Source organism: Otolemur garnettii, unplaced genomic scaffold (genome assembly GCF_000181295.1).
Source record: "Otolemur garnettii isolate 467f Iridium unplaced genomic scaffold, OtoGar3 scaffold00062, whole genome shotgun sequence".
NCBI lineage: Eukaryota > Metazoa > Chordata > Mammalia > Primates > Galagidae > Otolemur > Otolemur garnettii.
In genome coordinates this window covers 9,303,929-9,313,592 of record NW_003852457.1, presented here as the reverse complement: position 1 = coordinate 9,313,592, position 9,664 = coordinate 9,303,929, and the positions used below count along the sequence as shown (strand labels likewise).

Genomic DNA, 9,664 nt, shown 5'->3' with positions numbered 1-9,664 from the left:
GTGGCTGGCGCCTTAGCCGGTTGAGCTATAGGCGCCGAGCCACTTTATTTTCTAAGTAGAAGATGTAAAATACTAATTTTACCAAATCCTCTTTTTTTATCAAGTTTACAAATATACAAAACGGGAGTTGTCTTCAATTTATATTACATATTTTTTAAGCCAAAGGACCATAAAGAAAAGCCTTTGTTCTGCTTACAGTGTACTTGGAAATAAATTGTCATAGAATTTAATTCACTTTTTAGGCTACAGAGATAACATTTTATTTATTCATTCATTCATGCATGCATGCATTTATTCAGAGACAGAGTCTCATTCTGTGCCATGGATAGAGTGCTGTGGCATTTTAACTCACAGCAACTTCAAACTCTTGGACTCAAGTGATCCTCTTGCCTCAGCCTCCCAAGAAGCTGGGACTACAGGCACCCACCGCAACACCTGGCTAGTTTTCCTACTTTGGTAGAGATTGTGTCTCACTTTTGCTCAGGCTGGTCTTGAACTCCTAAGCTCAGTCAATCCACCCGCCTTGGCCTCCCAGCTCCCAGAATGCTAGAATTACAGGCATGAGCCACTACATCTGGCCCAGACATAACATAATTGAAGAAGTAAGTCAGTTTTACATATCCTGATAAAAATCAGAAAGTGCTTTTGACAACAGAAATAGAGGGAAATACTGAGTGGTGGTCTGAGAGTCATGGCTCATTTTTTTGAAATACCTTTGAAACCCAATCTCAGCATTCCTTAATTAGAGTTTTCTTTCTTTTATTTTTGAACTATGATATACTGTATTTTTTTATTTATTTATTTATTTTGAGCCAGAGCCTCAAGCTGTCGCCCTGGGTAGAGTGCCATGGCATCACAGCTCATAGCAACCTAAAACTCCTGGGCTTAAGCAATTTTCTTGCCTCAGCCTCCCACAGAGCTGGGACTACAGGTGCCCGCCACAACACTTGGCTAATTTTTGGTTGTAATTGTCGTTGTTTAGCAGGCCCAGGCTGGATTCGAACCCAGCCAGCTCTGGTATATGTGGCTGGCACCTTAGCCGCTTGAGCTACAGGTGCCGAGCCTATTGCTTTTATTTATATTTATTTTAGACAACATCATGCTCCATATTATATTACTTCATAACTTAATCAGGAAAATACTACTGCTCAGTTAATAAAACTATTGCATCTTATATAACAATAAAAACTAAAAATGTTTAGGACAGCGCCTGTGGCTCAAAGGAGTCGGGCACCGGCCCCATATGCTGGAGGTGGCGAGTTCAAACCCAGCCCCAGCCAAAAACTGCAAAAAAAAAAACCTAAAAATATTTAATTAGCGTTTTCAATTTAGTCATATCCAAGTTTCCCTCTCTGTTCTGAAAGGGAAGAAAATGCAAGGCAGCCTCACTTCTCACTGTCTTGAAATAGCCCCAGCAAGTTCAGTGTGTAGCCTTCATTTAGAACCTGAAGCCCACAGCTTCTGCCAGGCCTTGAGATTTGGGAGTTTCACTGGAACTGGCTCTGACATGGGAGCAGGTCACACACAGCACAGGCAGCCCTTGCACTTCCTTTTTCTGCTCTTAGCTTCCTCGGCTGAACTATTTCTGCCCTGGGGGTCATGGCTCTGGGCTCCTTCTAGAGGGGCTGCCTAGTTGAAAGGGCAATAGACCATCTATGGACCCAGACAGATGCTGGGTTGGGCTGGGAACAACCCTTCTGGGAAGGTGCATGTGGGGCATCAGGCTGAGGGTGAGGCCTAGAGGGTGCCTGCTGAATTTTGTCAGTTCTTCGAGACCAGCCTGAGCCACAGCGAGACCTCGCCTCTAAAAATAGCCAGGCATTGTGGAGGGCATCTGTAGTCCCAGCTACTTGGGAGACTGAGGCAAGAGAATTGCTTGAGCCCAGTAGTTTGAGGTTGCTATAAGCTGGGATGACATGGCAGTCTACCAAGGGCAACAAAGTAAGAGTCTGTCTCAAAAAAAAAAAAAGTAAAAGGTCTTCACCTGCAGGGACTTAGAGATGCTCCTTTGACAAGTACTTTGTTTTTAGAGATGGGGTCTCTCCATGTAGCCCAGGCTAGCTTCAAAAGTCCTGGGCCCAAGTGATCCTCTTGCTGCACCCTTCTGAGTAGATAGGGCTGTGGGCATATGCTACTGCACCCAGCAGCTGAAGGGACTTTGCATAGGTCCCACCCCATGCTACATAGTAGTAGTGTGATGACCACTGATGTCTGGGCTGTAGGCCTTCCATGTGGGCACATAGAGCCCAGGTGGCCTATGTTTGTGGTGGATAACATATGATGGGTTGGGGCATGCATGGGAGCCACTGTGTGGGGCAACCAAGGACCCTGACCCTGGAGCCTCTGGGACAGGCTGGTCTGCATTTCTTACTTGAAGCTGAATATTTTTTACCTTATGGATGTTTTCTTTAAAGGTTGGACAGATGACCCAGGCAGGCCTCCTGGAGCACCTGAAACTTGAGAATGTGTCCCTATCCCACCAGCTGACAGAAACACAACACAGGTCCATCAAAGAGAAGGAGCGCATAGCTGTTCAGCTCCAGAGCATTGAGGTGAGGCCAGGGGCTGATATTTATCTGACTTTGGGCCATGCTGGTGAGATTAAGAAGACATAGACACACATAAACATAGATACAGTTTGTTTTTTATTATGCACACATACATATTTTAATATTCTTTTCAACAGCTTACAGTGATAGCTTTGTAAGGTTTGGGGAGCCCATCCCTCATCTCTTACCTGTAAGTGAGTCACACCATGGAGTTTTTCTCCTCCACCCTGGGCCTGGCTCCCAGGCAGCTGGTCATTGCCAGTGGGATAATGCTTGGTGCTGAGAGGATGAGAGGAAATGGTTTAGTACATCTTTGTGACTGACAGCATTTCAAAGCCCAGCGATAATAGACATTTTTTTTTATTTCTGAGCACTCAGCCTGCATTGTTATTTCATCCTCCTGCCACCATGTGGAATTGTTATGTTCTCTGCTAGCTGCAAGCCCAGAGCCTCCCCAGAGGATGGGAAGTGTATAGCTTTGGATGGATCTAGGCAGCTATTTTCTTTTTAGCTGTGGGAGATTTCTTCACCTATCTGAGCCTCATTTCCTTCTTTATAAAGTGGGGATAATAATACCTACTTAATGTCTTGTTGGAAAAAGTAAGAAACAAACAGTATAAAACCTCTGGGCAGGTGCAAGATGGCATTTTGTGCCTGGCTGCCCTTGCTGCGTGCTGGGCTTGTACTCTCCTGGCCCTCTTCCATAGGTTTATGGGGGCCACTTAACCAGAATGATGGAAGAGAGTCATGTTGTTTCAGCTATAATACTTCAAGACTAAGTGACAAAGAGCTGAAAAAAATTTAAGTGATTAGTTTTAGATTATAAACTAAAACACTAATTTTTGCCCTAAGAAGTGTATTTAGATGTTAGGCCTCACCTTTACAGTACAAATGTAAGGAATGCCATGTTTGCCCTGTGGTCCCCTAGTGTTGTGTTTTGTTTACTAGGTGGTATCAAGTGATACTCTGGTAAAAAGAGAATGTTTTATCACTCACCTCCAAAGGAGGGACCTGCCACCCACCTGTCTTCATGGGAGAAATGGCCAACGAAGCTTCATTCTTCAGTTTTTAAAACTGGGTGGTATGCCTACCTATGTTAGGCCAGGCCTGTGTGTTAGCGGAGGGGAGGACTGTATTGGGCTGGCTGAGAGAGGAGCTCCAAGTGGCCTGGTCAGAGGGTCCACCCCAGTCACTTGAGCTGCAGACAGGATGGTGATGTGGCTGGGAGGCCTGTCTCCCAGGCAGCATGTTCTCTATAAAGCAGGAGGTTGGCTGGCTGTTGTCAATAGTCAAGTTTCCTGCTGTTTGAAAAACACTGTTATTTCCTGGGCCCAGGCTGACATGTTGGATCAAGAAGCAGCCTTTGTGCAGATCCAGGAGGCGAAGACAATGGTAGAGGAAGACCTCCAGAGGAGACTGGAGGAGTTCGAAGATGAGAGGCAGCGGCTACAGAGGGTAGCAGCCTCGGCAGTATCCCTGGAGCAGCAGCTAGAGCAGGCAAGTACTTGCCACCACATCAGGCCAGATGCCACAGGGCTGCACACAGGTAGCTGTATGGGCTTATTCAGTGTCAGGTGTGTCACACAGTCCTATATGAGGGTCATATCATCAGACTGTGCTACTGTCCAGATCTGGCCATGTGTTTGCTCCTGGTGTTGTTCTTCTTTGTCAGAATTTTGCATAAAAATGTCCCTCAGGGCTCGGCACCTGTGGCTCACGTGGCTAAGGCACCGGCCACGTACACCCAAGGTAGCGGGTTCAAATCCAGCCCGGGCCCACCAAACAACAATGACGGCTGCAACCAAAAAATAGCTGGGCGCTGTGGTGGGCTCCCGTGGTCCCAGCTACTTGGGAAGCTGAGGCAAGGAGACTTGCTTGAGCCCAGAAGTTGGAGGTTGCTGTGAGCTGAGATGCCATGGCACTCTACCCAGGGGGACAACTTGAGGCTCTGTCTCCAAAAAAAAAAAAAAATGTCCCTCAGGCTGGACTCAATCCTAACACACTGGGAGACTGAGGCAGATGGATTACATGAGCTCAGGAGTTGGGGACCAGCCAGAAGAGGAGTGAGATCTGTCTCTATTATAAATAAAAAACTAATGGGCATTGTGGCAGACACGTATTGCCAGCTACACGGGAGGCTGAGGCAAGAGAATGGTTTGAGCCTAGGAGTTTGAAGTTGCTGTGAGCTGTGACACCATGGCACTCCATCCAGAGTGATAGAGTAAGACTCTGTCTCAAAAACAAATAAAAAGCAAAAAAAAAAAGTCCTTCCAAAGTGATGTCAATTAAAATTATTTAAAATCTGAACAGGGAAAAGTAGGATCAGTAGGATCCTTGGAGTAAGATCAGTAGCACTGTATTGAACTTGTTACCTCTTTCCCAGGTTAAGTTGACTTTGCACCAGCGAGACCAGCAGCTGGAGGATTTGCAGCAGGAACACCTGGGCCTGCTGAAGCAGCTCACCTCAACACAGGAGGTGCTGCGGGCCAGGGAGCAGGCCCTTGATAGCCTGCAGACGCACTTCGACGAGCTGCAGGCCAGGCTGGGGGAGCTGCAGGGGGAGGCAGCCTCCAGAGAGGACACAATCCACTTCCTGCAGAATGAGAAGATTGTCCTGGAGGTGGCTCTGCAGGCGGCTAGGAGCAGCAAGGAGGAATGTGACAAAGAAGCAAGACGCTTAGAGGAAGGTACTGAGGAAACGTCTGGAATTTTAGAGCAGTTGAGAGAAGAATTAGCCATCAAGTCCAGCCAGGTAACACAGTCTGCTATCATTTTGTTATGAGTCAAAATCATATACACAAGAATGAGTGCTGATTGGTCCTTTTTTTGGATGTGTTTTGCAATGTGAGTGACCACTATGGCTCAGCTCCACAGGGGACAGAATCAGACCAGTGTCTGTGGTTTTGGCCCTGCAATAGCTGCTGGGAGTAGAGAAGCGCAGACCTGGGAAATTGAGTTTCGGGTGGGCTTTTGGAAGTACTCTACCAAGAAACACCAGTTTCTGCCCACTGATGATGTGTAGCAAAGAGTCAGGAGGAACCGCAAGAAAATTGGTTGTGCCTCCTGGTATGTGGCCCCACCAGACTCTTGGGCAGGGCAGCTGTGGTGTGAGGTGGTACTGGGGGGCCACGAGCCAGCAGGGCCTGGCCCATGGACCACATTCCTGGAGCCTGGGAGCATCACTGACAAATGCACCATGCCAGAGAAGAGCTGATGCACTGACAGCATGCTGTGGTTTTGATATAGGCAAACATGCTTGAAAATGTAGACAAATGATGTGGAGGAAGTAGAATTGGTGTTGAGCAATAAATCCTACTCTAAAGTGAAACAACTCAGAAACACAAAGTCAAATACCAGCCAGGTGCAGTGGCTAATGCCTATAATCCTAGCACTCTTGGAGGCTAATATGGGTGGATTACTAGAGCTCAGCCTGAGCAAGAGTGAGACCCCATCTCTACTAAAAATGAAAAACTGAGGCAAGAGGATCACTTGAGCCCAAGAGTTTGAGGTTGCTGTGAGCTAGGATGCCACAGCACTCTACCAAGGGTGAAAGAGTGAGACTCTGTCTCAAAAAAAAAAAAAAAAAAGTCAAATATCACATGTTCTCACATGTGGGAGCCAAGTAATGTGCATACCTGGTCATGAAAGTTGGGTGGTAGGCACAGAGACTCAAAGGGTAGAGGTCGTGCAGTGAGAAGTCACCTTGGTGGATGGACACACTTCAGCGATGGGTTCACAGGAAGTCCAAACCTCAGCACTATGCACTACATCCACGTAACAGAACTATACTCATGCCCCCAAGTCTGTAAACATAAAAATAACTTATAAAATATATGATTTGATTTTGGAAGTACTCTACCAGGAAACACCAGTTTCTGCCCACTGATGATGTGGAGCAAAGAGTCAGGAGGAGCTGCAAGAAAGTTGGTTGTGCCTCCTGGCATGTGGCCCCACTGGATCACCCCCAGTAAAAAAAGTTACTTGTTTTGCATTATTATTATTATTGTTCAATATTTCATTGCAGCAATCATTGATTTCTTTTCCTAATGTATTTATCTTCGTTCATTCTTTAGCAGGTTTTTGTTTCTAGTCCTTATCTTAAACATTGTTACCATTATTTAATTTTAAGCCTTTTTAATTTTGTGAAGGCAGAAAGTGGAAACCAAATAAACACATGTATATGTATAGAGAAAATAATATATATATCTATTTATATAATTTTATATATTTATTATATAAATATATATTTAGTTATATATATAGTTATATATTTTTATATATTATATAAAATTATGTATATAAAAATGGGGGAAACTTAAAAAATAAATAAATGCTACTCTGTGTATATATATATATATATATATATGAGTTGAGGGGGAAAAACTTAAAAAGTTTAAATATATATAAATGGGGGGGAACTTAAAAAATAAATAAATCCTACTCTGTAAGGAGCCAGGGCAAGAGGAAGTCATTATCTGTCTTCCTTTTGGGAAAGTAAAGTAGAAGGAGGCTAACTGACCACTCCATACTAAGTTATTTTCCAGTTACTTCCCACTCATTGCTCCAAATCATCAGTGGGCAGAAACTGGTGTTTTCCTGGTAGAGTACTTCCAAAATCATGGTGGTACCATTATGGTTGGGTGTCACCACAACATGAGGAACTGTATTAAAGGGTCGCAGCATTAGGAAGGTTGAGAACCACTGCACTAGATGGTTGTAGTTACAGTGTTGAAGGAGTTAATTTAGAGGAATTTTCAGAATTCCTTTGAACTTGATTTCACTCTTTGCTCAGTAAGAACATGAGCTAACACTTGGAAATCTCTGAAAGAGGCTTTTGGTGGTACCATGCATTGTTATCATATTGGAATTAGACCTGTACTGTAGTTATTGCACACTGGTAGTTATTTAATCCAGGTTCACCCCAAAACAGATGAGGTAGTGGTGGTGGTGTTCTTGCCTCCCTAGCAAGCCGCTTTTCCAACTTGGGGATCAGAGTCAACCTAACTGGGAGATAGACTGGCCCTGACGCCAGCCTGCCAGGTGTTGATCACTCCACTAGCCTTGCTGGGATATGCCGGGTGTCTGGAAACAGCACTTCCCATGTGAGGTTGGAAGTTTATCTGATCGTGGCTCTCCCTTTGCCTGGTTCCAAGCCTTTGCCCCTACATGCAGCTGCTGTGGGACCAGGGGCAGATAATGGGGGACCCATCAACAGGTACTAGGGACTCTTGCATTGATCATTCCCAGAAAGGTGTCTGAAGGAGCCACCCTCCATAGTGTGGGGAAAAAAATGGTTCACTTTCTAATCACACTCGGGTGATAACTAGGATTTGTGTGGAATATATTCTTGTCTTAGAAGAGGAATCATTCAAACAGAGAAATCCTTGGGTGATGAGCAGGCTCTTGCCCATTTCTAGAGATGGAGCTCCAAAAGCTACATGTAAACTCAATATCATGGGGCTTCCTCATGTATCATATGTGGCAGCATCTTTGTCACATGACATGTACCAGTGCTTTCTAGCTGCACAGCCTTGATATGTTTATCAATTGGCTGTTTTTTAATTCTTTGATTTGAGACAGGGTCTGACTGTCGCCCAGGCCTCAGTACAGTGGTGTGATCACAGCTTACTGCAGCCTGGAACTCCTGTGTTCATGTGGTCCTCCTACCTTAGCCTCCTCAGTAGCTGAGACTACAGGTGCTGCCACCACACCCAGGTTCTTTTTTTTTTTTGAGACCAAGTCTCACTTTGTCACTCTTAGTAGAGTGTCGTGGCATCACAGCTCATAGCAACCTCAAACTCTTGTGCTCAGGTAACTCTCTTGCCTCGGCTTCCTGAGTAACTGGGACTATAGGCGCCTACCACAACACCTGGCTATTTTTAGAGATGGGGGTCTCACTCTTGCTCAGGCTGGTCTCAAACTCTTGAGCTCTAGGGATCCACCTGCCTCATCCTCCCAGAGAGCTAGGATCACAGGCGTGAGCCACTGTGCCAGACCCCCACACCCAGATTCTTTTTCTTTTTTTTAGACAGAGTCTATGTTGCTCTCAATAGAGTGAGATGGCTTCATAACTCACAGCAACCTCAAACTCCTGGGCTCAAGCAATTCTCCGGTCTCAGCCTCCTGAATAGCTAGGACTATAGGCACCCACCACAACGCCCTGCTATTTTTAGCGATGGGGTCTTGCTCAGGCTGGTCCCAAACTCTTAAGCTCAAGCAATCCGCCCATCTCAGCCTCCCAACGTGCTAAGATTATAGGTGTGAGCCAGTGCACCCCGGCTTCACACCCAGGTTTTTGTTTTTTTTTTGAGACAGTCTCACTGTGTTACCCTCAGTAGAGTGCAATGGTGTCACAGCTCACAGCAACTTCAATCTCTTGACTTAAGTGATTCTCTTGCCTCAGCCTCCTGAATAGCTGGGAATACAGGCACCTGCTGCAATGCCTGGCTATTTTTTTGTTGCAGTTATTGTTTAGCAGGCCTGAGTCGGTTTGAATCCACCTGCCTCAGTGTATGTGGCCGGTGCTCTAACCACTGAGCTATGGACGCTGGGCAACACCTAGATTCTTTTTGTTTTTGTTTTTGAGACGGAGTCTCACCATGCTGCCCTTGGTAGAAGGCTGTGTTGTCACAGCTCACAGCAACCTCAAACTCAAGTGATTCTCTTGTCTCAGCTTTCAAATTAGCTGGAACCTCAGGCACCCCCCACAATGCCCTGGCTATTTTTTGGTGGAGTTGCCAATTGTTGGTTAGCTGACCCCGTCTGGTTTTGAACCCGCCACCTTCCATGTATACGGCTGGTGCCATACCCACTGTGCTACGGGCGCCAAGCACCCAGATTCTTAAGAAGCACTTTTGCTGAGATATAATAGCATTCACAAATGTTACCTGTTCCTGAATCCTTTGGGGTTTCCACATCAGATTCCGATTCAGTAGCACTGGGTTGGGCCTGGGAGTTTGTATTTCTTACAAGTGCCCAGTGAGTGGGAATAAGCTGGCCTCCAGGATTCAAGGCCAGGGTTGACAGACTCAACCTGGGGACCCAGTATACCACCTAGTTTTATAAATTAAATTTTATTGGAACACAGTTTTGTTTGTTTTTTTTTTTTTTTTTTT

At 45.5% G+C, this 9,664-nt stretch overlaps 1 protein-coding gene across 3 annotated transcripts in view; it reads left to right on the top strand.

The window, feature by feature from the left end:
- GOLGA3 (golgin A3) overlaps window positions 1–9,664 on the top strand; it is a 67,687-nt gene that overhangs the window by 36,520 nt on the left and 21,503 nt on the right. For all 3 annotated transcript variants that reach the window (XM_003792889.3, XM_012807048.2, XM_023514968.1), the window contains 3 exons: window positions 2,415–2,552; window positions 3,885–4,046; window positions 4,933–5,301. In XM_003792889.3, the coding sequence (XP_003792937.1) occupies window positions 2,415–2,552; window positions 3,885–4,046; window positions 4,933–5,301 (669 nt within the window). The remainder of the gene's footprint in view (window positions 1–2,414; window positions 2,553–3,884; window positions 4,047–4,932; window positions 5,302–9,664) is intronic.